Here is a 26,924-nt window from a genome sequence, read left to right on the forward strand (position 1 = left end):
TTCAGAGTCTTCCCAAAATAAAACTCAATAGCAACGGAGTTACTATCAAGCAGGCATCCTTTATTACAGCGCTGGGCAGCACTGGGGATCGCTCCACCATAAGTGCTCCGACAGACAAGCAAGATCGCAGAGGTTATATGTTGCAAAATCATACATATTCATAAGATTAATTTATATAAACATGAGATTTCTTGGAACTCGTTAATATACGTAAGTGTCTCTGACGCATGCGTACTTAAGTCCTTCGGTGGTCTTTAGGGATCCTCTGGTGGTCGTTGGAGGAAGTCGGTAGTCTTCATCACTCTGGCCACTGACTGAACTTTGTCTTTACGCGTGCTCAGTCCATCTTTGTCTTGCTCATACCTTCCTTGCATACCCAAAACCAGCTGGTTCTTGTGCAGCTTCTCCTTTTGTCCTTTCCAAGGACACAGGGCCTGAAGGATTCCTTTTTCTCTATCTACATTGCAACTATCTCAGCTAACCAAGGATTTAACACAGGCAAAGCATTCTTACTGTAATGATTATTGTTAGGAGGGGGGAAAGACCATATGTAGGTTTCCTTGAAATAAAGAATGCTCGTTAGCAATTCTACTCTCTAAGCTTCCTTACTTAAGGCCAACAATACTGGCAAGCTAGGCTAAATTATCTGCAAAAGGGAAACTAAAAGGAAATGTACCTTAGAGTTGAGCAACCACGATATTTACAACATTTCTTTTTGTCTTTGGGGATTTTAGCTCTTTTCAGTCATAAACGTCCTCCACGAAGCTGCTGGAGGATCTGGAGTTGTAGGAATTGTTTTTCACCCCATGAGGACTCTTTTTTTTTTTTTTTCCCCTCCTCTGAGCATCTGTTGATGGTGATTTTTTGGGTGTAATTGAGGATTTCAATGCTTTTGACTGGTGTCTTCACCGCTGGTGGTTTCTCCCCATGGCTTGTTCTGACCCCAGATACCTCCAGCCCCCCCACCCCGCAGCTCCCTCATTCTATACAAATTAGCATGCAAATGAGGGGCCAGCTCCCCGCCCCGCTGTTGGCACATTACGAGAGGATGGGGAAGGGCAGGGTGATGCCCCGGCCCCCTCTGGCTCAGAGCTGGGTGGCCTCTTTCTGGCAGATCCACTGCAATGCCGAGCTGCAGTTGTCGGAGCTGATCCTGTCCTCCCTCAGCACCCCGCAGCTTCTGCCTTTATCCCCGGGGCTCAGCTGGAACCTGCGGGTGCAGGAGGGAGCCCGTGTCATGGCACGAGGCTCCCTCGGGGGACGGTGGAGGTGCCCACCCCAACACCCATCCCTCCCCAAAGCGCTCACCGGCTCTGGTCCAGGCGGGAGCCGTTCAGCCAGGTCCAGCCCTTCCCAGCAGAGGGGATGGAGAGGCCGATCCAGAAGTAGCGGCTGGGTTTCTGGACCAATCCCTTTATGAAACGCTGTAACAGCAGAGCAGGCAGGTGGTGATGCTGATGTGCCACACATCGCCATCCCAAAACAGGCTCCTGCCTGTCCCTGCACAGCCCCCATCCCAGGACCGAGCCCCACCAGTGTTCCCCACACTCTGACACTGGCAAAGGCACCGCGGAGCCTTGGGCACAGGGGTGGGTGCTGACCCCAGATTTCTGGACAAGCCCCTAACCCTTCCCCAGGTGCCACCAGCCCCTCGGCTGCAGACCTGGGACCCGTCCCACATCCCTGATGCCATCGGTCCCTTTACCAGCTCCTCCTGGTCCCCCGGCATCAGCAGCTCGGCACTCCGTTTCACACAGTCCTGCTTGCTCTGGTTCCAAGGGTTCACCTCATCGGCAACCCAATAGCACTTGGTCCTGTGCAGCGTCCAGCCCATGGGGCAGAGCTTGCACCCCTCACCCTCTGCGGACAGACAGACGGACAGCGCCACGCTAAGGCACCCTGGGGGAGCCTTGCATCAGCTGGGGTGGGGACAGCACGGTTTGGCTGGAGGGATGCTCTGTCATGGCTTATTGGGGGGGTGGGTTACCTTGCAGGGCACACAGGCTCTTCCTCAGCCCCAGGTAGATACAGCCCAAATCAGCACAACTCCATCCCAGCGACACGTTCCCGCACCCCACGGTCCCCTCGAGCTGTCCCCTCTCGAACACCAGCCAAGACACTGGGAGAGACGGAGGCTAAGCCCAGTCAGGGCCATCCTCCCTCGGGGATGGAGGGGGCACCCACGCCCTCCCACCCCACCCAAAAAAAGCCCATGGGGGCCCAACTCACCGCACGCCACGAGGGACAGCACCAGGGCAGCCATCAGGGCCCCGAGGAGGCAGCGGGGACAGCAGAGGTCTCCTGTGAGGACACGCGCCCACCACGGGTCAAAACCCCCCTGGGGGTCTTGTACACCAGATCCTGTGGTCAGGGGAAGGGATATGAAAAAAAGGTGGGGGCTCGAGAGCATCTGTGTGTCTCCCACCCATCCCCAGAGAGCCCAAAGCAGGGTGTCCTGGGGCAAAGCACCTTGGTGAGACCCCCCAAATCCCTGCAGACCCCCCTGCACAAATGGGTGAGCCCAGTAAGAGACCAGCAGCAGAAGCTGGGTGTCCCCAAAGATCCCTCTGCTCCCCCTTTTGGGGTCACAGCTGAGACCCGTAGCTTGGCAGAGGCAGGACGGCAGCCAGCCCAGGGTGTCTGACGAGCCACAGCCTCAAGAAAAGCCCCCCCAGACCCTGCTCCCTCATGCCGTGCCTCAGTTTCCCCAGCTTGAGCAGCTCTTGGGGACCCAACAAGCAGCATCACCCCACTTCTTCCCCTTCTCAACTCACACCGGTCATCACCACCCCATATTTCCTCTCTCCCCCCCCCCCCCGATTTTTAGGGGAGGGACCAGCAGACACGACCCCCAATACCTGCATCCTGGAGGGGACGCGGGCTCCCCGCAGCACCCCGCTTGCCCAAGGCCATGTAGCCATCCTCGTCCTCCATGCCACGGAAGAGCCGGGAGGGCACAGGGCTGGGGCCACGGAGGAGGGGACAGGAAACCAAAGCACGGGTGACCGCTCGGGCTCATGCTGTCGAGGTGTGAACTGGCAGCGGGGCCTGAGCTTCCTGCCACGGCTAAAGACAGCAGTCCTGGGGACAGCAGCCCTGACGCCCAGGTGAGGGGCACTGGGGGGTGCATGGGGGACAGGGGGCTTTCTGTCCAGAGAAAGGAAAACCGGGGTAGGGGGCTGTTCCCCACGGGAGAAAGGATGAGGAGCTGTGGCACAAGCTAGTGCAGGAGGAATTTGAGGCACATCAGGAACCCATGGGTCCCCACTTCTCCTGCCTCCTCATTAGCAGCTAGTTCATTAGCCTAATGAAGCACTAGTTTATCAGCTCCTGCCCTTGCTTTTCTTTCATCCTTTGCCACTCACTGGCAAGTGCCTCCACTCAGCATGCTGCGAGGCTGCCTGCGTCCTTCCTCCCAGCCCTTCCGGGTTTTAATGGCGTTTACTTTATTTGCTCAAATAGGGAAAACAACCCCAAATCCATTTCGGTGAGGAGAGGAGGGGACGCCAGGGGACGAGAGGAGAGGCTCTGCCCATGGCAGAAGCCTCAAAAATAGGGTCGCCCCAGCTCAGGAAGAACAAGCCAAAGAACGATGAGGTAGGACTGCCCCAACAGCCCTCCTCTCCAGCCCTGCTGCCATCTGAACCCCTAACTGGCATGCTCGAGGATGGAGGGACTGGGAGCACTGGGAAGGGGCCCTCCCACACAGCCACCACACTGGCACCACGCTCACAAGGGGACACAGCGAGCTTTGTTCACCCACCATCCCTGTCGGGTTCCTCCCCAATGCCCACGGCTGCTTTCAGCTGCTTCTGGGGCTCCTGCAGCAGCACCTTCTTGAGGGGGGCAGGATTTGGGGGGTCCCCGAGAGCCCCCGTACGCAGGAAAACAAGGGTGATGGGGAGGGACAGCTTGGTTTAGCTCCAGGGGGAGCCCCAGAACTCGCCTGGGCATGGGGCAGAGCCAGCACCCCGTGAGGGGCTCCAGCAGAGAGCTCCAGCCATCCCCCTCCAGCCTCCAGCACCCCACGCTGCCAGGGCTCGAGGGAGAAGACCCCGGGGGGCAGCCGCCACGTCACACACGTGTACCCCAGTGCTCCAGAACCCGGGATGGGAAGCGCACCCAGGGGCAAGGAGGGGAAGGGACAGGGCTGCCCTGAGCAGGCACCTTCTGGAACAGAAGGGACACCCATGGCAGTTTACCATGTTTTATTAAAATACAGCAGTAGAAAAAATAGCATCAACATCTGTAACTCTCTGGGGTGCCACACAAGGGCCAACTCACTGCCCCTGCCCTGCACCAGGCCAGGGACCTCCGCCGAGCTGTCAGCGGAATCACAGAATCACACAGGTTGGAAAAGACCTTTAAGATCATGAAGTCCAACTGTAAACCTAACACTCACTGCTAAGGGACATGGTGTAGTGGTGGACTAAGCACCTCATCCAAACGTCCTTTGAATACCTCCAGGGATGGCGACTCCACCACTTCCCTGGGCAGCCTGTTCCAGTGCTTGATAACCCTTTCAGTGAAGGAAAATTTCCTAATATCCAATCTAAACCTCCCCTGGCACAGCTTGGGGCCATTTCCTCTCATCCTATCACTTCTTACCTGGGAGAAGAGACCAACCCCCACCTCTCTACAGCCTCCTTTCAGGTCGTTGTAGAGAGCAATAAGGTCTCCCCTCAGCCTCCTTTTCTCCAGGCTGAACAGCCTCAGGTCCCTCAGCCGCTCCACCTCAGCCTTGGGCTCCAGACCCCTCACCAGCTTCGTTGCCCTTCTCTGGACACGCTCCAGCCCCTCAATGTCTCTCTTGGAGTGAGGGGCCCAAAACCAAACACAGTATTCGAGGTGCGGCCTCACCAGTGCCGAGTACAGGGGGATGATCACTGCCCTAGTCCTGCTGGCCACACTATTTCTGATACAAGCCAGGATGCCATTGGCCTTCTTGGCCACCTGGGCACACTGCTGGCTCATATTCAGGCGGCTGTCAACCAGCATGCCCAGGTCCTTCTCTGCCAGGCAGCTTTCCAGCCACTCTTCCCCATGCCTGTAGCGTTCCATGGGGTTGTTGTGGCCCAAGTGCAGAACCCAACACTGAGCCTTGTTGAACCTCATACAATTGGCCCCAGCCCATCGCTCCAGCCTGTCCAGGTCCCTCTGCAGAGCCTTCCTCCCCTCAAGCAGATCAACACTCCCACACAACTTGCTGTCATCTGCAAACTTACTGAGGGTGCACTCGATCCCCTCGTCCAGATCATTGATAAAGATATTAAACAGGACTGGCCCCAGCACAGAGCCCTGGGGGACACCACTTGTGACCGGCCGCCAACTGGAGTAAACTCCATTCACCACCACTCTTTGGGCCTGGCCATCCAGCCAGTTCTTTACCCAGCGAAGAGTACACCCGTCCAAGCCATGAGCAGCCAGTTTCTCCAGGAGTATGCTGTGGGAAACAGCGTCAAAGGCTTTGCTGGAGTCTAGGTAGACAACATCCACAGCCTTGCCCTCATCCATTAGGCGGGTCACCTTGTCGTAGAAGGAGATCAGATTGGTCAAGCAGGACCTGCCTTTCCTAAACCCATGCTGGCTGGGCTTGATCCCTTGGTTATCCTCTACATGCTGTGTGATGGCACTCAGGATGATCTGCTCCATCAGCTTCCCCGGTACCGAGGTCAGGCTGTAGATCCTGCACAGGAACAACAGGCCTGTAGTTCCCCGGGTCCTCCTTCCGGCCGTTCTTGTAGATGGCTGTCACATTCGCTGATCTCCAGTCAACTGGGACCTCCCCAGTTAGCCAGGACTGCTGGGAAATGATGGAAAGGGGCTTGGTGAGCACTTCTGCCAGTTCCTTCAGTACTCTCGGGTGGATCTCATCAGGCCCCATAGATCTGTGAGTGTCTAAGTGGTGCAGCAGGTCCCTAACCATTTCCCCCTGGATTATGGGGGCTCCATTCTGGCCCCCGTCCCTATCTTCCGACTTGGGGGGCTGCGTACCCAGAGAACAATTGGCCCTGCTATTAAAGACTGAGGCAAAGAAGGCATTAAGTACCTCAGCCTTTTCCTCATCCTTTGTCACTGTGTTCCCTCCCCTGTCTACTAGAGGCTGGAGATTCTCCTTAGCTCTCCTTTTGCTGCTAATGTATTTGAAGAAATGTTTTTTGTTGTCTTGTACAGCAGCAGCCAGATTGAGCTCTAGCTCGGCTTTGGCCCTTCTAGTTTTCCCCCTGCACAACCTCGCTACACCTTTGTAGTGCTCCTGAGTTGCCCGCCCCTTCTTCCAGAGGTCATAGACTCTCCTCTTTTTCCTGAGTTCTAGCCAAAGCTCTCTAGTCAGCCAGGCCGGTCTTCTTCCCCACCGGCTCGTCTTTCAGCACCTGGGGACAGCCCGCTCTTGTGCCTTTAGGACTTCCTCCTTAAAGAATGTCCAGCCTTCGTGGACTCCTTTGCCCTTTCGGGCTGCCTCCCAGGGGACTCTGTCAACCAGTCTCCTAAACAGGCCAAAGTCTGCCCTCCGGAATTCTAAGGTGGCAGTTCTGCTGACCCCCCTCCTCACTTCTCCAAGACTCAAAAAAATCTATCATTTCGTGATCACTATGCCCAAGACGGCCTCCAACCATCACATCACTCACAAGTCCTTCTCTGTTCGTGAACAAGAGGTCCAGCGGGGCCCTTCCCTAGTTGGCTCCCTCACCAGCTGTGTCAGCACCCATCTCATCTGGCAGCAGCTGCTCGAGCTCCATCGCACAGTGCAAAAGCAGGTATGTGTGGATTGTGAGAGAAGCAAGATCACTCCTGGGGTGTTCCCAGAAGCAGAAAGAAACCCCCTCCATGCACAACCCAAGGTCCCAGTCCAGGCAGCCATGAGTCAGCATCCCTGACGTATCCCCTTCCTGCAGGTTTATCTCCTCAGGACCTGGCGCTGAGTTGTCAGCGAGATCAGGAGCAAGCCGGACCAGCAGTTGAGGCAAGAACATCCCAATATTACTCTGCGCTGGTGGAAGAGGTGAAGCTGTGGGTCCCCAGCATGGGGAAGGTGCTTGGGTGGGGCCCACATGAACCTCCGCAGGTTCAACAAGGCCAAGTGCAAGGTCTGTAACTGATACTGGGCAACCGCTGGTATCAGTACAGGCTGGGGGATGAAGGGATGGAGCGCAGCACTGCTGAGCAGGACCTGGGGCATGAAAAACTGGCCATGAGGCGGCAATGTGCCCTGGCAGCCCAGAAAGCCAAGTGTCTCCTTGGCTCTGGGCAGGCGAGAGGTCCCTGTGTTATCAATGCACTAACATCACGCACTGCATGATGAAGCTGCATCATTTCCCTTCTCCACTGGTCACCAGTGGGAGACTTCCCCTTCTTGGTTCTTTTTTAATCGTTTTCTCCATTATTCTTCCCCAAAGGTGACTTCACCATGGGGGTTGAAGCCTGCTCTTGGCTACAGCCCTTGTAAATATATTTCTTTGCCACATTAGCAGTGGATCAGCTGATTATACAGCGCAGAACAAAGTAATTATTTCTAGTTCTGTTTCTGGGAAAACTCGTTTTAAAATCTGCCTTCACAGCTCTGCCCTGGCTCCCTTTTTACACCCAGGTGATCTCCCCCGCTTCATTTTTAACCCCTCGCTGCTGTGGAAGAAGCTGAAGCATGGGTCTCAGGTTGCCCACGGAGAGACTGAGACCTGGCTGACAAGCAGGGTTTCACTGTCAATGCACAATGCTGTTTCTTTGGCTTGTTCTTCCTGAGCTGGGGCGACCCTATTTTTGAGGCTTCTGCCATGGGCAGAGCCTCTCCTCTCGTCCCCTGGCGTCCCCTCCTCTCCTCACCGAAATGGATTTGGGGTTGTTTTCCCTATTTGAGCAAATAAAGTAAACGCCATTAAAACCCGGAAGGGCTGGGAGGAAGGACGCAGGCAGCCTCGCAGCATGCTGAGTGGAGGCACTTGCCAGTGAGTGGCAAAGGATGAAAGAAAAGCAAGGGCTGATAAACTAGTGCTTCATTAGGCTAATGAACTAGCTGCTAATGAGGAGGCAGGAGAAGTGGGGACCCATGGGTTCCTGATGTGCCTCAAATTCCTCCTGCACTAGCTTGTGCCACAGCTCCTCGTCCTTTCCCCCGTGGGGAACAGCCCCCTACCCCGGTTTTCCTTTCTCTGGACAGAAAGCCCCCTGTCCCCCATGCACCCCCCAGTGCCCCTCACCTGGGCGTCAGGGCTGCTGTCCCCAGGACTGCTGTCTTTAGCCGTGGCAGGAAGCTCAGGCCCCGCTGCCAGTTCACACCTCGACAGCATGAGCCCGAGCGGTCACCCGTGCTTTGGTTTCCTGTCCCCTCCTCCGTGGCCCCAGCCCTGTGCCCTCCCGGCTCTTCCGTGGCATGGAGGACGAGGATGGCTACATGGCCTTGGGCAAGCGGGGTGCTGCGGGGAGCCCGCGTCCCCTCCAGGATGCAGGTATTGGGGGTCGTGTCTGCTGGTCCCTCCCCTAAAAATCGGGGGGGGGGGGGAGAGAGGAAATATGGGGTGGTGATGACCGGTGTGAGTTGAGAAGGGGAAGAAGTGGGGTGATGCTGCTTGTTGGGTCCCCAAGAGCTGCTCAAGCTGGGGAAACTGAGGCACGGCATGAGGGAGCAGGGTCTGGGGGGGCTTTTCTTGAGGCTGTGGCTCGTCAGACACCCTGGGCTGGCTGCCGTCCTGCCTCTGCCAAGCTACGGGTCTCAGCTGTGACCCCAAAAGGGGGAGCAGAGGGATCTTTGGGGACACCCAGCTTCTGCTGCTGGTCTCTTACTGGGCTCACCCATTTGTGCAGGGGGGTCTGCAGGGATTTGGGGGGTCTCACCAAGGTGCTTTGCCCCAGGACACCCTGCTTTGGGCTCTCTGGGGATGGGTGGGAGACACACAGATGCTCTCGAGCCCCCACCTTTTTTTCATATCCCTTCCCCTGACCACAGGATCTGGTGTACAAGACCCCCAGGGGGGTTTTGACCCGTGGTGGGCGCGTGTCCTCACAGGAGACCTCTGCTGTCCCCGCTGCCTCCTCGGGGCCCTGATGGCTGCCCTGGTGCTGTCCCTCGTGGCGTGCGGTGAGTTGGGCCCCCATGGGCTTTTTTGGGGGGTCAGGGGGGTTGGAAGGGTGTGGGTGCCCCCTCCATCCCCGAGGGAGGATGGCCCTGACTGGGCTTAGCCTCCGTCTCTCCCAGTGTCTTGGCTGGTGTTCGAGAGGGGACAGCTCGAGGGGACCGTGGGGTGCGGGAACGCGTCGCTGGGATGGAGTTGTGCTGATTTGGGCTGTATCTACCTGGGGCTGAGGAAGAGCCTGTGCGCCCTGCAAGGTAACCCACCCCCCCAATAAGCCATGACAGAGCATCCCTCCAGCCAAACCGTGCTGTCCCCACCCCAGCTGATGCAAGGCTCCCCCAGGGTGCCTTAGCGTGGCGCTGTCCGTCTGTCTGTCCGCAGAGGGTGAGGGGTGCAAGCTCTGCCCCATGGGCTGGACGCTGCACAGGACCAAGTGCTATTGGGTTGCCGATGAGGTGAACCCTTGGAACCAGAGCAAGCAGGACTGTGTGAAACGGAGTGCCGAGCTGCTGATGCCGGGGGACCAGGAGGAGCTGGTAAAGGGACCGATGGCATCAGGGATGTGGGACGGGTCCCAGGTCTGCAGCCGAGGGGCTGGTGGCACCTGGGGAAGGGTTAGGGGCTTGTCCAGAAATCTGGGGTCAGCACCCACCCCTGTGCCCAAGGCTCCGCGGTGCCTTTGCCAGTGTCAGAGTGTGGGGAACACTGGTGGGGCTCGGTCCTGGGATGGGGGCTGTGCAGGGACAGGCAGGAGCCTGTTTTGGGATGGCGATGTGTGGCACATCAGCATCACCACCTGCCCTCTCCCCCGATACAGGGTTTCCTAAATGAAATCCTACAGAAACCCAACCGCTACTTCTGGATCGGCCTCTCCATCCCCTCTGCTGGGAAGGGCTGGACCTGGCTGAACGGCTCCCGCCTGGACCAGAGCCGGTGAGCGCTTTGGGGAGGGATGGGTGTTGGGGTGGGCACCTCCACCGTCCCCCGAGGGAGCCTCGTGCCATGACACGGGCTCCCTCCTGCACCCGCAGGTTCCAGCTGAGCCCCGGGGATAAAGGCAGAAGCTGCGGGGTGCTGAGGGAGGACAGGATCAGCTCCGACAACTGCAGCTCGGCATTGCAGTGGATCTGCCAGAAAGAGGCCACCCAGCTCTGAGCCAGAGGGGGCCGGGGCATCACCCTGCCCTTCCCCATCCTCTCGTAATGTGCCAACAGCGGGGCGGGGAGCTGGCCCCTCATTTGCATGCTAATTTGTATAGAATGAGGGAGCTGCGGGGTGGGGGGGCTGGAGGTATCTGGGGTCAGAACAAGCCATGGGGAGAAACCACCAGCGGTGAAGACACCAGTCAAAAGCATTGAAATCCTCAATTACACCCAAAAAATCACCATCAACAGATGCTCAGAGGAGGGGAAAAAAAAAAAAAGAGTCCTCATGGGGTGAAAAACAATTCCTACAACTCCAGATCCTCCAGCAGCTTCGTGGAGGACGTTTATGACTGAAAAGAGCTAAAATCCCCAAAGACAAAAAGAAATGTTGTAAATATGCTGGTTGCTCAACTCTAAGGTACATTTCCTTTTAGTTTCCCTTTTGCAGATAATTTAGCCTAGCTTGCCAGTATTGTTGGCCTTAAGTAAGGAAGCTTAGAGAGTAGAATTGCTAACGAGCATTCTTTATTTCAAGGAAACCTACATATGGTCTTTCCCCCCTCCTAACAATAATCATTACAGTAAGAATGCTTTGCCTGTGTTAAATCCTTGGTTAGTTGAGATAGTTGCAATGTAGATAGAGAAAAAGGAATTCTTCAGGCCCTGTGTCCTTGGAAAGGACAAAAGGAGAAGCTGCACAAGAACCAGCTGGTTTTGGGTATGCAAGGAAGGTATGAGCAAGACAAAGATGGACTGAGCACGCGTAAAGACAAAGTTCAGTCAGTGGCCAGAGTGATGAAGACTACCGACTTCCTCCAACGACCACCAGAGGATCCCTAAAGACCACCTAAGGACTTAAGTACGCATGCGTCAGAGACACTTACGTATATTAATGAGTTCCAAGAAATCTCATGTTTATACAACTTAATCTTATGAATATGTATGACTTGGCAATATATAATCTCTGCGATCTTGCTTGTCTGTCGGAGCACTTATGGTGGAGCGATCCCCAGTGCTGCCCAGCGCTGTAATAAGGGATGCCTGCTTGATAGTAACTCCGTTGCTATTGAGTTTTATTTTGGGAACACCCTGAAACTCCGATTCGCCTGCCAGGAGATTTGGATTTTAAAGGGTATTCTCCACAAATTTTGCTTCAGCTTTGGCACCCCAGATGGGACCCTCTCTGTCTGGCTGCAGGAGCCCCCGAGTCGGAGACGCCCTTGGCCGGCCTCGGAGACTTCTCTGGAGGGACTCCCCGATTCGGCGGATCCCTGCAGGGATAGACAAGGACCACTGGTAAGAAAGGCATTCTTTTTGAGTTTTGGGACCCATCATTTGAAGCTACTCATAAGTCGCAGTTCGTGAGAACCTCGCTGGGTGGCATACAAATTGCATGTACGATTCGTACTGGCCGTTTGGTTGGTATGCTGCATGATTTGTATTGATCATTTCATTAGTACGGCCGTTTGTTTGTGCATTTGTATCTGATTTTGATTTACATATGCGTATGTGATATATGTATATGTCTGGCATACGCATATTTGAAAACCTCTGATTCCTCTATGTCGACATTTACTATCTGGGGATAGTAGTTGTTATGTGTAAGTGTTTGTGTTCCAGTTTTTGTTTTTGTTCTTGTGTTACATAAGTTTAGAATGGGGAACCAGCAAGGTGGAATTTTGAAGAAGAGACCTTTGGGCTGCATTATGGCTCACTGGAAAGATATTGGGCAACCACCTGGAGGGATTGTGAATCGTAAAACTTTGATAAAATATTGTAATCAGTGGTGGCCTTCATATAAGTTAGAGGATGGAGAAAAATGGCCTTTGAATGGAACTTTGAAGTATAATACTTTGTTGCAACTCATGTTATTTTTGCGTCGAGAAGGAAAATGGGATGAGGTGGTTTATGCAGATATTTTTTTCACTCTGCGGAACCACCCTGAGTGGCAGAAAGAGTGCGGAATTAATTTGGCGCCCCAGGACCCTACGGTCTTGGTGATAGAAAAGGAGAGAAATAAGCAAAATGGGATATTGAAAAGGTGTTGCTCGGCATGTAGCATTGGACAAAGATGTTTGAAAGTTGGTTCACAGAATGAAAGGTTAGAGGATTATTTGCCTCTGCCAGAAAGGGAAGGTGATAGAGAAGGAGATGCAGGCGCTGTTGGGAGAGAAGAGCCGGAGACGAGAGAGCAAGAGGAAACATATTGGGTTTTCTCCCATAACCACCAGGACCCAGAGCAAAGTGGGACCTGCGATACAGGCTCCCTTGAGACAAGCAATGGGAGCGGGAGGTTCTGTTAGAATTAAAGTACCTTTCACTTTAGCAGACTTGGACGGCTGGCGAGTTACTGCAAGGAATTATCGGGATGACCCCAAAAAGGTTGCTAAAGGATTTGAATTGATTGTGAAAACCCAGGACCCTGGCTGGGAGGATGTGGATGCGATGTTGGATGCAGTGTTTAGTGAATTGGAAAAACAGATGGTTGTGAGAGCAGCTAGAACTCAGGTACAGGCTCTGGTGCTGGCTGGGACTCTGCCGGGAACAGTGGATAATCATGTTCCAATTACCAATCCCGGCTGGGACCCTAACCAGCTGGGAACCAGGGATTTACTAGTGCGGTACAGGGAATGGACTGCATACGGAATAAGAAATGCTGTCCCAAAATCAGTAAATTGGTCAAAATTGTATGAGATAAAACAAGATAAAAAGGAGTCGCCTACTGACTTTTTCAATCAGCTAAAGGAAGGAATGCAGAAATATACTCCTTTAGACCCTACCTCCCAAGAAGGTAAAAGTCAGCTAATATTTCTGGTTTTGGGACTGTCGGTTGATGATATTAGAAAGCAATTACAGAAGGTGCAAGGGGCAGATGCAAGGGACTTGGAAAGGTTATTGGAAACTGTTTGGCAAGTGTATCGGAATAGAGATAGTCAAAAGGGAAAACAAATGGGTAAAACAATTGCTAATGCTACAGTAGCTGCTTTGCGCACCGTAGAAGGTCAGACACCCCCTCGGAGCAACACCAATGAGGGAAGAAGAGTTATGAGAAGTGGTGCAAGTGCCCCACCTGGAGGGAACAGAGGAAATCAACCCCTCTTGAAAGATCAATGCGCTTATTGTAAACAACTGAGGCATTGGAAAAAAGATTGCCCGAGATTGGACAAATCGGTGACGGTAGCCAACATGGAAGAAAATTGACAGGGACCAGGGGAATCTTCCCCAGCAGAACCCTTGGTAAAAATTCAGCTAGGGAAAGAAGAAAAACCTGTAGAATTTTTAATAGATACAGGTGCCACATTTTCAGTAGTAAATCAGACTTTATTGCCCGTGAGTAGACAAACTGTTAACATTGTGGGAGCAACACGGCGGGTTGAGAGGGCTTTCTTCCTAAGACCATTGAAATTTAAAATTGGGAAAAGTGTAGGGATTTATAAATTCCTCTACCTGCCTGAAGCTCCTAGACCACTCTTGGGAAGGGACTTATTAGAACAATTGAATGCCAAAATAAGATTTAAAGATGGGGAAATAGAATTTAAAATATTAGAAGAAAACCACATTGAAATTTTAAGTTTGGCTCTCACTGAACCCCACGTTAGAGAAGAAGAAATTATGCAGGAAATAAAAGACCAGGTATACCCAGGAGTACAGGCCTCGGGAATAGCTCGAAAAGCTAAAAATGCAGAACTGGTTGCTGTTAAACTCAAAGAAGGAGCACGACCCATTAGGGTAAAACAATATCCTTTGAAATTGGAAGACAGACGAGGAGTGAAAAGTATTATAGAAGAATTTATAAAATTCAGATTATTGACTGAATGCTCCTCAGAGTATAACGCTCCCATTCTGCCTGTCAAAAACCCTGATGGCAAAACCTACCGATTGGTACAAGACCTACGGGCAATAAATCGGATAGTTGAAGATCTGCACCCGGAAGTGCCAAACCCATACACTTTATTGACCAGTTTAAAAGAAACCTATGAATGGTTCACAGTACTAGACCTGAAAGATGCATTCTTTTGCCTCACCTTGGCCCCTGAAAGCCGCAACTTTTTTGCCTTTGAATGGGAAAACCCTGATTCAGGACGGAAAACCCAACTAACCTGGACAGTGTTATCTCAAGGATTTAAGAACAGCCCCACAATTTTTGGAAATCAATTGGCTAAAGAATTAGAGGTCTGGGAAAGGCCTCCAGGAAATGGTAGCCTTTTGCAATATGTGGATGATAGTTTGAGAGCTACAGAAAAAGAAGAATGTAAGGAATGGACTGTGAGTTTGTTAAATTTTCTTGGACTACGTGGTTATCGAGTATCATTGCAGAAAGCCCAGATCTTGAAAAAAGACGTAATCTACTTGGGATTTGTGATTTATAAAGGACAAAGACAGCTTGGGAATGATCGAAAGGAAACCATCTGCAGGACCCCAGAACCAACTACGGTAAAAGATCCGCGAACCTTTCTGGGAATGACAGGTTGGTGTCAATTATGGATTTATAATTATGGACTTTTAGTTAAACCCTTGTACGAACTGTTGAAAAATAGTCAGACACAGTTAACATGGACTGATGAAGCCAAGAGGCCGTTCAAAGAATTGAAATTGGAATTAATGAGAGCTCCAGCTTTGGGCCTGCCAGACATAACAAAGCCCTCCTGGTTGTTCTCATATGAGACAAGGAGTGGCTCTGGGAATTCTAGCCCAGAGGCTGGGTCCTTATAAACAAGCAGCAGGATATTTTTCCAGACAATTGGATGAGGTAAGTAAAGGATGGCCGGGATGCCTTCGGGCAGTTGCCGCTGTTGTTTTGGTCATTCAGGAAGCTCGAAAATTTACCTTGGGACAAAAGATGGTTGTGCATACTTCCCATGCTGTAACTTCCGTTTTGGAACAAAAAGGAGGACATTGGCTGTCACCATCAAGGTTTCTGAAGTATCAAGCAGTCGTGATGGAACAGGACGATATTGAAATCGTTACATCTGCTGTTATTAACCCCGCTTCTTTTCTAAGTAATAAGCAGGAAATCGAGACTGTTGTACATGATTGTATAGAAACCATTGAGACCGTATATGCAAGCAGGCCTGACCTAAAGGACGAGCTGCTGGAAGAAGCTGACCACACTTGGTATACCGACGGGAGTAGTTTTGTAAAGAATGGAGTCTGAATGGCAGGGTATGCTGTGACCACCACAGATCAGGTGGTGGAAGCAAAGTCACTCCCTAAAGGCACATCTGCACAATGAGCCAAAATAGTTGCCTTAGTGAGAGCACTGGAGCTTGCCAAAGGATTGCAAGTGAATATATGGACAGGTTCAAAATATGCCTTCGGTGTAGTTCATGCTCACGGAGCAATTTGAAAGGAGCGAGGACTCTTAACCGCTCAAGGGAAAGGTATAAAACATCCTGATGTAATACTGTGGCTTTTCGAGGCTGTGCAACTTCCGTCAGCGGTGGGAATTATGCACTGCAAAGGACATCAGAAAGGTAACACTGACAGGGAAGTGGGAAATAAGTTGGCTGATTATGAGGCAAGGCAAGCAGCGGAACAAGGTGAGATATTAAGTTTAATTCCTGAAAAATCTTTGCCACTACCTGAATCAGCTGAATATGATGAAAAGGATCAGAAGTTAATTACTGACTGTAATTAGAGGCTGAAATTGGCCTATCAGGATGGGCAGTGTTAAAAGATAACAGGATAATAATTCCCTTTAGACTATTGTGGGCACTGACAAAGACTGAACATGATAAAACTCACTGGGGAACTGAAGCTCTGTATAACTCTCTCACTAAGCAGATAGTGGCTAGAAATTAGTTTCAAACTGTGAAAAGTGTGGCTGATAGGTGTGAGACCTCTTTGAAAAATAACCCAAAGGTAGAAAATCATGTAAAATTTGGAAGCATAGGCAAAGGAAATGTTCCAGGTCAAAACTGGCAAATAGACTTTTCGGAGCTCCCTAGAAAAGGGGGGTATAGGTATCTGTTGGTATTAACCAATACCTACTCTGGATGGCCTGAAGCTTTCCCTTGCAGAACAAATAAAGCCCGAGAAGTAACAAAAGTTTTATTAAGAGAAATTATTCCTAGGTTTGGAGTGCCAGAAGTATCTCCTCTGACAGAGGGCCACATTTCATGTCACAAGTAGTTCAGCAAGTTAGTAAATTTTTAGAAATTAATTGGAAATTGCATACAGCCTACCACCCGCAAGCAAGTGGACAGGTAGAGAAAATGAACCACGTGATAAAAACACAATTGAGCAAAATTTGTCAGGAAACCAACCTGAGATGGGATCAGGCCCTCCCAATTGCACTATTGAGACTTCGAACTAAACCAAGGACTAAAGAGAAATTGAGTCCTTTTGAGATTTTATATGGGAGGCCATTTCAAACCAGATATCGAGGGCAAGATCTCACCCAAGTAGGAGAAATTAGCTTACAGCAATATCTAATAGCATTAGGAAAACAATTACAAGAAGTAAATAAATTAGTAGTATCTACCAGAGCGTGGGGTTTAGATTCTCCAATGCACTTGCTTAAACCTTGGGATTGGGTTTATGTTAAAAATATTTTAGGTGACCCTCTTGAAGAGAAATGGAGTGGCCCTTTTCAAGTTCTGTTCACAACCTACACTGCAGTTAAGCTTGAGAAGCACACTGCGTGGATCCACTATTCAAGAATCAAGAAAGCACCTACTGGACCATGGAAATGTCAACCTACGGAACCAACGTCCGTAAGATTGACCTGAAATTAGTTTTACTGATGCTGCTATGCGCTTGTTTACTAGTGTGTAAAAGTCTATGTGAAGAGGATGCTAACAATTTAATGTTAGAGCGCATTCAAGGATTTGGTAAAATGCGAATTTTGACAAGCGTAACTGCTTGCCTCCCAATTCCTCAATCTGCAGGCCAATCTATCCCATGGGGAATCATACCTGTGAATCTGACAACGCTAGAATATTATGACAAAATGACCCAAGAATTGAACAAGGCTGGAGTAAGATACTATTTAGACCAGAAAGGAGACTGCAGGGACAGAGTTTTGGATGTACTGCAGGATGCAGTGACCATAGGAAACAAAACTTTAATTGCTAAACCAAGAGGAGGAAAATGCCCCAAAGGTTATAGCGAAAAAGACTTTGGCTTTGTATCAGGGGGAGGAACTGCCCTGGGTAAATTAGCAATGTGTATTTTTTATTCAATTTAAAAAGGGAAAAAGGTGAAATCACCTGAATGTGAGAAACTTAGCCTCCCAAAACTTGGGTTAAGCCAGTAGAGGGATTTTGGAAGTATATAAGAAATAACGTCTGGTGCATTGATTGGAGTATGAAGCCGATGTCTGATATTAGTAGGACTAATTGGAAGTGCCTCACAAAGGTAAATCAGTCTTTAATCAACATTCTCAATTCCACTTTGGAATTACAGCAGAAATGTGCTCAAAATCATTCCCAAGAATGTAGGCAAAAGATTCCTTCTCCTGGCTACACTGCATGCGTAACATCAGATGGATATTGGACCACTCGATTGAAACTAGAACCAATAGGGAGACAAGTAATCCTAGGAATTCCGACACTCTGCCCAACTTGGAAGCGAAGTCCAATTAAAACCACTTCTTGGGGAAAAGTGAAACGAGAACCAGAAGGCGATTCATGGGCAGGGCCAACCTCTGCTGTGGAATTCAGCTGGGGAATTCAAAGTTTTTTGTTACCAGGATTAATGGCATTAGAAAATAGAATACTGATAGATTATTTGACTTGGCAAGTAGAGGCACTATCACGAGCTACCCAGAAAGGGTTTCAAATTATTAACAGGCAGGTTCAAGCAGATACTAAGATGACCATACAGAATAGGTTAGCATTAGATTTACTATTGATTAAAGAACAAGGGGTGGATATTTAGAATGAGATACAGAACATTGTTGTGTCCAGATACCCAAAGTGACTGATGATTTGCAAAGACAGCTAGATGAGATGAAAAGAGTAGCGGAAGACAGTAAAGCTATCCAAGAGACTGCAGAAAATAATTGGCTAAATAAAATTCTGCAAACCCTAGGAGGATGATCACTGAAAGGATGGCTGGCTACATTATTAGAAGGGCTAATTTTTATGACAATAATTGTTATCATCCTTGCTATTTGTGTTGGCTGTGTAAAGCAAATAATTGAAAAAATATGTGGAAGTAATAATGACTTTTAATTTAGAAACTTTGTAAAAGAATTTTAAAAGTTTAAAGAAAAGGGGGAGAATGAAAAGAGCTAAAATCCCAAAGACAAAAAGAAATGTTGTAAATACCGTGGTTGCTCAACTCCAAGGTACATTTCCTTTTAGTTTCCCTTTCGCAGATAATTTAGCCTAGCTTGCCAGTATTGTTGGCCTTAAGTAAGGAAGCTTAGAGAGCAGAATTGCTAACGAGCATTCTTTATTTCAAGGAAACCTACATATGGTCTTTCCCCCCTCCTAACAATAATCATTACAGTAAGAATGCTTTGCCTGTGTTAAATCCTTGGTTAGCTGAGATAGTTGCAATGTAGATAGAGAAAAAGGAATTCTTCAGGCCCTGTGTCCTTGGAAAGGACAAAAGGAGAAGCTGCACAAGAACCAACTGGTTTTGGGTATGCAAGGAAGGTATGAGCAAGACAAAGATGGACTGAGCACGCGTAAAGACAAAGTTCAGTCAGTGGCCAGAGTGATGAAGACTACCGACTTCCTCCAACGACCACCAGAGGATCCCTAAAGACCACCTAAGGACTTAAGTACGCATGCGTCAGAGACACTTACGTATATTAATGAGTTCCAAGAAATCTCATGTGTATATAAATTAATCTTATGAATATGTATGACTTGGCAATATATAATCTCTGTGACTTTGCTTGTCTGTTGGAGCACCTATGGTGGAGCGATCCCCAGTGCTGCCCAGCGCTGTAGTAAAGGATGCCTGCTTGATAGTAACTCCACTGCTATTGAGTTTTATTTTGGGAACACTCTGAAACTCCAATTCACCTGCCAGGAGATTCGGACTTTAAAGGGTAGTCTCCGCGAATTTTGCTTCAGACACACGCTGTTTGACAAATGCCAGGACCACGGGGATACAAACCCCCAGAGTATCCCCCATGGCTTTGCTCAGTAAGCACCCAGACCGCCTGCCCTTAACGGGCAAGGTAAGTACGATGAAGGCATTGCTCCCAATGGGGTTATGGGCTGGGGCCCCTCAGCAGCTCCCGTGCTGGGAAGCTGAAGGTGGACAAGGAAAGGAGCCCTCCCCAGGACCCCTGCAGAGAGAAACCACAACTACCCACAGCTGCTGGAGAACAGGCTCCTTCTGAGCATTCACATACCAACGCCTGCTGAGGGGACAGCGGGAAGGAGGAGACCGCAAGCAGCCGCTCCCTCACCAGCCCCAAAGGGAGACGGGAAACGGGGGGACACGAGGAGGACGACCCCGCCAGGCTCCCTTCACCACAGCCACCTCCCCCATTCCCTCGCACCGAGCGGCCGAGCCCCAGCAGAACCCACGGCAGGTCCCTACCCGCGCTACGCCCGGCCCCGAGCTCCGCCGACGCCGCCTCAGCGGGGCTCCCGCCGCTCCCGGCCCTTCCCGCCGCCCTCACAGCCACGAGCAGCGCTGAGGGGAGCGGGGACCCACGCCCGCCCTTATAAAGCCTCGCGCAGCCCGCCCGCCCCTCGACCAATCCGCGCGCAGGATCGAGGAATGGCGGGGAAGACAGCCAATCCCAGACAGCGGCGACGGTCCTTCTTTGGCAAACCCCTCCCGTGAACATGATCCGCCGCGTCCCCTCAGCCCTGCCCGGGCACCACGGTCCGTCACGGGGGGCTTGGGGGTGCGAGCGTGGAGCAGGCACCGAGCTGCTATCCTGAGCGCCAAACTGGGGGACACTGGCGGGTGACCAAGTCCTTCGGTCAAAGCATTTGTCTGGGCAACGCACCAAGAGATGGACACCAATTAATGAGGGACTGGAACCAAGATCAGTCTCATAAACCCTTCATAGCAGCAGAAAAGGCTCGGGTAAAGAAGATGAAGTAATAATAACAAGTTTTCCCTAGCTGGGTCTTGCCTAGGCAGCACGGGAGCGTACGTATCCTTTCCAACCCTTTGTGCATTGACAGTGAAACCCTGCTTGTCAGCCAGGTCTCAGTCTCTCCGTGGGCAACCTGAGACCCATGCTTCAGCTTCTTCCACAGCAGCGAGGGGTTAAAAATGAAGTGGGGGAGATCACCTGGGTGCAGAAAGGGAGCCACGGCAGAGCTGTCAAGGCTTTAAAACAGTTTTTAAAACAGGTTTTCTCAGAAACAGGACTAGAAATAAGGAATTAGTCCTGTGCTGTATATTCAGCTGATCCACTGCTGATGTGGCAAAGAAATATATTTACAAGGGCTGTAGCCAAGAGCAGGCTTCAACCCCCACAGTAAAGTCACCTTTGGGAAAGAATAATGGAGAAAACAATTAAAAAAGAAACCAAGAAGGGCAAGTGTCCCACTGGTGACCAGTGGAGAAGAGAAATGATGCAGCTTCCCCTTGCAAGCACCCTCTCCTGGGCTCCTTCATGGGTTTTAACTGTCATCATCATTAAGACACATCACTCATTAGGCCACCGGTGCTGATTAAAGCCTGTTTTTCCACTGTGGTGTCCTAAAATGGCACTTCTTGCTCTGTTCAGCTGCACTTTATTACGGGGCATATTCCTCTCTTTGCTTCTGTTTCTCATAGTCCTCATTAGGCTTGGTAAATACACAGTTAACTTTGTGCCCAGCTACATGCACACACACATCTGTATGAGTGATCCATTAGTCATGGTTGTTATTACTAACCACAGGCCTAGTTTCCCCTCATTTGGTGCCAGAGAAACTATTTAAATAGAAGATAGACGCGATCTATGTCTTCTTGTTGTATGCACATATAGCAAAACAAAAGAAAGTAATATTTACTTTTCCACATGCACAGGCTACCTACCCTCCCATACTGCCTATGCAAGACACAAATAAGGAAAACTTGTTATTATTACTTAATCCTCCTTACCTGAGCCCTTTCTGGTGCTATTAAGGGTCTTTCAGCTTGGTTTTGTTTCCAGTGCCCCATCAGTTGGTGTTTGGGATCCATTGGTGGTTGGTAGCTGTCGGTGATGGGCATCCATCAGGGCCTGATGTCCGTCGGCATCTGCCATCCATCAGCTCCCCCTCTCCTCTATCACATATGGATAAACTTGAGTTTAAACCGGCAGTGATTTCTGCCATCTGCTATTTCTCTTCTTTTCCATTACGGTACGTTGCGAATGAGTGATTTAGATCGCTTAAAAAAAAAAAATCACCAAAGGTATTAGCAAAAGTGGTTTTAATATGATGTTGTACAAGTGCGACTTAACAAAGTTCAGTGGCAAGGTTCACTCTATTAATTACTGCATGGAAATAATTATGGAAGTACTTATGGAAGAAACAGACACAGGAAAACTGGGTTACACTCGAGTTAAAATGATTCACAGAGAGACGGGGGATACAAAAGGGTACAGAGGACCCTCCCGTGGAGTCACGAGGTTCAGAGTAGACCCCCTTGCTTTCTAAACTCCTGATGGAGCTTAGGTGCAGCTGGGTCCAATCTTAGTCTCAGACTTGGACAAGGGTTTACGTCTAAGGGATTATACATGCAAAATTTATCAATTCAGCACGCAATCAAAGTTACCAAGACAAAATCAAAGTTACCAGGCTACAAGGTTATGTGCGATATTGCTCGCTTACCAAAGATCTGCCGTTGGTAAAAGGTCTCTCTGCCTCGAGGAGCAACCTTGAGAGGTGTCCCAGCTCAAGGGGAGATCACCGCCGTGCAGCCACGCTGCCTGGCAGGGAGAGCTCCAAGAAGGCTCCCTTAGGCTGTCATATTAATAGATAAAGCGGTTGGCTCGTAGTCAGATTACATGCGACAGGAAAGATATGCATGAGGCTCCTTGTAGCCACAACTTGCTTTGTTCCTTGATAAATGAGTCTTGGAAAAGCCACCCGCTATTCATGCATGATGGGTGTTCCAAGCTCATGTGCATCCATGCTCTCTGTGCCCCTCGGCTTCTTTGTGGTTCTCAGAGAACAGATCGGAAGCAGGAGTTCTTGGCCCAGCCACGGCTCAGGCCTTTACCTCCTTTGGAGCCCGTACCAAACCACTGCTAGCTTGGTTAAGAGGTCGAGTGCATCTGTCACTTTTAACAGAACTTAATTTCACCCCAGAAACTTGGAAAGCAAACTCCACGACTTCCCTTCTCTCCTGCTCCCATCCCCTCCGCCTCTCACAGCTCCAGCCTCATCCTTCCTCCTCTCTCCTGGACTTTGCAGCAGTTTCTTCTTTGTCTTTTTGCTCAGAGGAAGGAAATTTCACCCACTACCACCGCCTGCTTCTTCCTGATTTGCTCCCCGTTCATATTTCTCTCGCTCTCTGCACCACACAGCCAGCCCCACCATGTGGCTGTACTAATTACACATGTATCCATATTTAATTACATGTATCCATATTTAATTACATGTATTATTGTCGGAGTGGGAGACGGACCCGGAGTAACGATGAATCTCAATATGAGTATGGTCGTTCTCCTTTATTCAGATTACTTAACAGGTTTATATAGATGCTAAGCAAAGCACGCGCTAACAGCGACTATTCTATTGGATAACTATACTTGTCCACGCGCTTAAAACAATTATATGATTGGTACAAAGTTGCCGTTCACGCACTGTTCACAAAGGGGGTCTTATCAGCACTTTCCCAGGCTTAGTCCCGTTTATCTTGCTTTACCAAGTACTCCTTCTGCTGTTCTCAAGGGAATTTCACCTTGATCTCTGGCTCCCAGGCCCCATCAAAGGCTGGATTGCTCACATCAATTAAGCTGTGTCCTTTTTCACTTAACCATTCTTCCACAATTCCCCCTTCTTGTTTTTGAGCGATCCAGGCATGATTTATCATTGTTCTAAAAGCCTTTTTTACACAGCTACATGCTACGCAAAAACACAGACCTATGATAACCAAAATTATTAAAAGTCGTAATCCCTCAGCTAACAAACCCTTTAGCCATGATGGTAAGGACCCAAACAAACTGGTTAACCACTCATCAAAAAACCCCTGATTTTGTCGAATTTTGTTGGCATGCTCTTTCAGCCATCGTAGTTGTTTGTGAATTGATTCACTGTGATCAGACAGGTTCATACAACACATGCCTTCAAAATCCTCACAACCATGACCTTGGGCTAATAATAAAAAATCAATTGCTGCTCTATTTTGCAAAATTGCGTGGCGTAAGCTATTTTGATCCTCTAATAGTGTTTCTATTACCTGGGTGGTGACTTTTGCTTGTTTTTTAGCCCAACAGGCTAATTGCCCAACCTGTTTCAGGGCTCGTCCTGCTGCCCCCCCAGGTATGAACAGGGACAGGAACACTCTCTCAGTGGTACTGAGGAAGGCAAGTTCATCATCACAATCCGGGGAAAGACCCGTGATTTCTCGTTTGGTTCGATGTTTGATTTCTATTGTTTTATTTCTTACATCTTTCCACCAATTTTGATCTGGGGCTAATAACGTTAATTTTCCAAGATAGCACGGCCCACCAAACACGTTCTGTGGAACTCCTTGCCACGCTCTATCACCACATATTAAAAAGACATCTGGAGGCAAGGCCTTAGGAGTGCCATTGTTCCAGATTGGTACTCCTCCCTTAGTCTCGGCTCCTAGGGCCGCCTGGTCCCCACAATAACCAGCTGGATCGTAATAATCGTTATAGCGCCTTTCTTTTGATGTGACATTTGTCCATTCAATCCAGTTAGATGTTCTATAATAATTGCTGCCAGTAAAGGCGGGTCCTCCAAATATAAAACAAGTTTGAGTCCAATTTTTTGTTTTATTGCCAATTCTCATTGATCCTAATAAGCTTAACTCTTGGGGGTCCCACGGCAGTGTAACATTTAGACTATTGATGAGTGTGGCACTGCAGCCGCTAACATTGGTAGCTCGACTACAGTTTTTTGTAGCAAAACTACTAAAGTCAGTTGCCTTAAAACCTGGTACCCCTAGTAGACACGTCCGGAAAGGCTCTGTAGCAGACGCAAGTGAGAGGCAAAACGCTTGTTGACCTGTTTTGTTCGCCCAGGTAACCCACATATTTTCTCTGGGCTCAATTTTGTGAAGACTCATCACCACCGGGAGTACTATCCCGATGATCAGGGGTAGGTTCATCTTGCTTGTCGGATGAGCCATGAGGAGTTAGAACAGGCTTCACGTTTCTGCTCGGCACCCACACTGGACCGTGACCTGTGGAAACACACATATATCCTCGACCATTAAATATAACTGGGACTGGCCCTAGCCACATTCCAGAGGCAGGATCCTTGTAATTTACTTTAAATTGTGGTAGTGTCATTGTATCATTAAATTTAAGGTGCTGATGATGGATTACTACCGGCGGTTCTTCTCTATCTCCCATAAGACAGAGAAAGTTCAGTGTAAACAGTACACGATGCACCCTCTGTTGAGGGTCTACCTCTATATCCTTTTGCTTATTTAGATAGTCCTTCAAAATTTGATGCGTGCGCTCCACTAGTCCTTGACCAGTAGGCGAGTATGGGATCCCTGTAATATGATTGACTCCCCATTTTGCTAAAAATGCTCTAACTTTTTGGCTAATATAAGCAGGCCCATTATCTGTTTTGATACGCTCAGGCACACCTAGCACCGCAAAACAAGCGAGCAAATGTTTACATACATGATGCGCCTTTTCTCCAGGCAACGCAGTTGCCCATATCATTTTTGAAAAGGTGTCTATGGTGACATGCAAATATTTCAATCGACCAAATTCGGGAACATGTGTGACATCCATCTGCCATAATTCTAACGCTTTTAATCCTTTTGGATTCACTCCAGACCCTATGCCTGGACCGTGATTTCCACATTTTGGACAGGCCTGGATTATACCTCTTGCTTCATTTTCCGTTAAATTAAATTGTCTTTTTAGACCTTTAGCATTTTGGTGGAAATTTTCATGACTTTGTCTAGCTTGTTGAAATTTGTCCATAGGAGGTGCGTGGCACACGGGACTAACCAGACTGTCAGCCAGCTGATTACCTTGACCAAGACCAAGGTCCAATTGATGGCTACGAATATGGATGATACAGCAGGCTGCTGTACGTTGACCTAATACAGACCGCAGTCTGATAAATAAACTCCCCAATCTAGGATTCGTTGTTTCCCGTAATAGGGCATCTTCTAGACGTGGCACTATTCCAGCCACATACATTGAGTCAGTTACCACATTTAAGGGAATATTTATCCAATTAGTCAAAGCCCAAATTACTGCAGTCAGTTCCAAAGTCTGAAGGGAATCTTGAGGCTGCCCCTCCATGACATACTGCTTCCAATTGTCGCCTTCCTTCCAGACACAGGCTGCACGCCGCAGGCGCTTGCCTGCATCTGTATACACAGTGACACCATCTGGTAATGGGTTGTTGCTTACTTTGGATCTCTGTATCCACTGATTCCGTCTTAACATCTGCCATAATTTTCCTTGTGGTTGTTGAGAGTGTATTTTACCACCGTAGCCTAATAGGGCATTCTGTATGGCCTCAGCATTACGAAGCCACCACTCTACCTCCACAGTACTAACAGGTATACTAATGTCCTCTGGTTCCTGGCCACTAATTTCTATAATTCATGACCGTCCTTTCCGTATTAATTCGCCTACTGCTTCAGTTCGTGTTTGGATACTCCTTTTTGGTTGTACGCTTAAAAATACCCATTCTAAAATATTGAACATATCTCCTTGTCCTTTGCATTTGGCAGTGGCAGTGGCATTTAATTGAAAGGTTGAGGTGAGTTCCCCTTTCTTATTTTGCCACTGACAAATGACTGCATAAGGTCAGTCTTTTCCATTACAGACGATTAACGATATTGGCAGTGGTAAGATGCGGCGCAATGACCAAGCTGCGTGCATTTTTTGAATGATTTGCTGTAGCACCGAGTGGTGCTCCATTGTTAATGTCACTTTGTCCGCAGGATTTGTCCCGCGCAATAACGCAGTCAGGGGTGCAATGTCAGTATTAGAAATACCAACACAATTGCGAACCCATTGAATGTCCCCAAGCAAGGTTTGGATGTCATGTAAGGTATGCAGTTGAGTGACAAGCTCTGTTTTTTGTGGTCGGATTTTTGAGTCTGTAATAGACCACCCAAGATATTTCCAAGGGGCAGTATGCTGCACCTTCTCTGGTGCAATGACAAGCCCCTTTTTCGCTAATATGGTGATGAGCTGGCGCAATGACTCGTCTGAGAATGGCTGTTCTCGACAGCAAAGAATATCGTCCATATAATGATAAATTATCGTATTTGACCATTGGGCTCGAAGTGGTTGCAGCGCCCACGCTACATACAATTGACACAATGTGGGTGAATTTTTCATTCCTTGTGGTAAAACAACCCATTCGTATCGCTCTGCCGGTGCAGCCTCGTTCATCGTCGGCACAGAGAAGGCGAAACGTTGAGTGTCTTGCGGGTGCAGTGGAATGGTAAAAAAACAGTCTTTTAAGTCGACTATCAAGATGTGCCATCCGCGTGGTAACATACTGAGAGATGGCATTCCGGGCTGCAACGCACCCATAGATTGCATTTGGTCATTGACCTTACGCAAGTCATGCAAAAGTCGCCATTTTCCACTTTTCTTCGGGATTACAAAAATGGGAGTGTTCCAGGGACTAAC

At 49.4% G+C, this 26,924-nt stretch overlaps 3 protein-coding genes across 4 annotated transcripts in view; 1 reads left to right on the top strand and 2 right to left on the bottom strand.

Annotated features, from left to right (window-relative positions):
- Positions 1-855: 855 nt before the first annotated feature.
- On the bottom strand, positions 856-3,889 carry LOC142421386 (killer cell lectin-like receptor subfamily B member 1A). 2 transcript variants are annotated; one of them, XM_075526062.1, is made up of 6 exons: positions 2,859-3,889; positions 2,230-2,361; positions 1,988-2,119; positions 1,706-1,860; positions 1,309-1,400; positions 856-1,210 (listed from the first exon to the last, which is right to left on the bottom strand). In XM_075526062.1, the coding sequence occupies exons 1-6, from the start codon at positions 2,932-2,934 to the stop codon at positions 1,087-1,089; spliced, it is 711 nt and encodes a 236-aa protein (XP_075382177.1). In that variant the 5' UTR covers positions 2,935-3,889; the 3' UTR covers positions 856-1,086. The 2 variants fall into 2 exon arrangements, with proteins under 2 accessions (XP_075382177.1, XP_075382176.1); XM_075526061.1 differs by having other exon boundaries at positions 1,309-1,424.
- Positions 3,890-6,982: 3,093 nt separating this feature from the next.
- Positions 6,983-26,924, bottom strand: part of LOC142421354 (uncharacterized) — a 30,433-nt gene continuing 10,491 nt past the window's right edge. The window contains exon 8 of the mRNA XM_075526013.1: positions 6,983-7,033. The gene's annotated coding sequence lies outside the window, so the exon portion shown is untranslated. The remainder of the gene's footprint in view (positions 7,034-26,924) is intronic.
- Positions 7,975-10,575, top strand: LOC142421385 (killer cell lectin-like receptor subfamily F member 1). The gene is made up of 6 exons (XM_075526060.1): positions 7,975-8,444; positions 8,942-9,073; positions 9,191-9,322; positions 9,450-9,604; positions 9,886-10,001; positions 10,100-10,575. Exons 1-6 carry the CDS (start codon positions 8,369-8,371, stop codon positions 10,221-10,223), a joined length of 735 nt encoding a protein of 244 aa, XP_075382175.1. The 5' UTR covers positions 7,975-8,368; the 3' UTR covers positions 10,224-10,575.

This window comes from Mycteria americana, chromosome 29 (assembly GCF_035582795.1).
Source record: "Mycteria americana isolate JAX WOST 10 ecotype Jacksonville Zoo and Gardens chromosome 29, USCA_MyAme_1.0, whole genome shotgun sequence".
Lineage (NCBI taxonomy): Eukaryota > Metazoa > Chordata > Aves > Ciconiiformes > Ciconiidae > Mycteria > Mycteria americana.